This window comes from Malurus melanocephalus, unplaced genomic scaffold (assembly GCF_030028575.1).
Source record: "Malurus melanocephalus ecotype Western Australia unplaced genomic scaffold, MMel_1.1 scaffold_1, whole genome shotgun sequence".
In the NCBI taxonomy this organism is placed as follows: Eukaryota; Metazoa; Chordata; class Aves; order Passeriformes; family Maluridae; genus Malurus; species Malurus melanocephalus.
The window spans coordinates 18,230-19,417 of NW_026623233.1; the positions used below are offsets into that span (position 1 = coordinate 18,230).

General features: G+C 60.4%; 1 protein-coding gene across 2 annotated transcripts in view; it reads left to right on the forward strand.

Annotated features, from left to right (window-relative positions):
- The first annotated feature begins 568 nt into the window (after window positions 1-568).
- ASB9 (ankyrin repeat and SOCS box containing 9) overlaps window positions 569-1,188 on the forward strand; it is a 15,389-nt gene continuing 14,769 nt past the window's right edge. Inside the window, exon 1 of one of the 2 annotated variants that reach the window (XM_057387328.1) lies at window positions 569-984. In XM_057387328.1, the coding sequence (XP_057243311.1) occupies window positions 891-984 (94 nt within the window). In that variant the 5' untranslated portion in view covers window positions 569-890. The remainder of the gene's footprint in view (window positions 985-1,188) is intronic. The other variant, XM_057387250.1, reaches the window with a different exon arrangement.

Sequence of the window (1,188 nt, forward strand, 5' to 3'; positions counted from 1 at the left end):
ACAGCTCCGCAGGGATGCGGTTCAGGGTGTGCGGGATGGGCAGTACAGCTCTGCAGGGATGCGGTTCAGGGTGTGCGGGATGGGCAGTACAGCTCTGCAGGGATGCGGTTCAGGGTGTGCAGGATGGGCAGCGGAGCTCGGCAGGGATGCGGTTCAGGGTGTGCGGGATGGGAAGCACAGCTCTGCAGGGATGCGGTTCAGGGTGTACGGGATGGGCAGTACAGCTCCTACAGCTCGGCAGGATGCGGTTCGGGGTGTGAGGGATGGGCAGTACAGCTCGGCAGGATGCGGTTGGGGTGTGCGGGACGGGCTCAGTGCCGAGCAGCAGCGGAGCGGCTCTGTCGCCCACTTGCCCCGTCTGGGCTCGGAGCAGCCCCGCGGTGCTCTCTCCCGGGCACKGCGGAGCTCCTGCAAAGCCCTGCTTAGGGAGCTGGGCGCTCCCAGGCCCGCGCTCCCGGGCTCTCTGCGCATCCCCTGCAGGCAGAGTTCGCTCAACTTGTTGAACTGGCTCTTTCTGTCCCTTTTTTTTTTTTTTTTTTGGCAAACGAAGAATTTCCTTCCTGATAAAAACGAGCGGCGGGCGCCCCGATTGGGCGTCGCTTTGGAGAGGATGTGACATCAGGCACATCTCTCGCTTGGCTGGATCGCTGGCTGCCGACCAGGGCAGCCCGGGAGCTGTTTTGTTAAATCCCAACCCAGGTGCTCGAGTTTCTGCCCCGAGAGCCGCCGGCACCACGTCCCGGGCTGCTGCAAGCTCTGCTCGACTCATGCGTGCCGAGTCTGTTCCAGAGAGCGCTCCGGCCGCTGGGGGCTCACCGGGGACGATGGAATTTGAACTCTGGAAACCAACCACAAAGTGAAAAAGCAGCGGTTGGACAGACAGGGCTGAGATGGATGAAGAGAGAACAAACCGAAATGCCAGCAAATTGCAAGGAGTCGGAGGCCAGGCGTCTGCAGCGGCTCCATCAAACCCGCTGATGAGGGGTAAGTGACGCTCCTGCTCCCCGCAAGGCTCRGCTCTGCTGCAGGGGCTGCTCCCTSTGTCCCGCTGCCAGGACAGGTCCACAGGCAGTCCCACAAAACACCCCCATGCCTTGGAACTTCTTGAGGGGGTTTTAAAAAGCTATTTCTCTTGGATACTGAAATTTTGTTGCTTCTCTTGTGTGTCATAGAAAAGAGCGTTTGGTT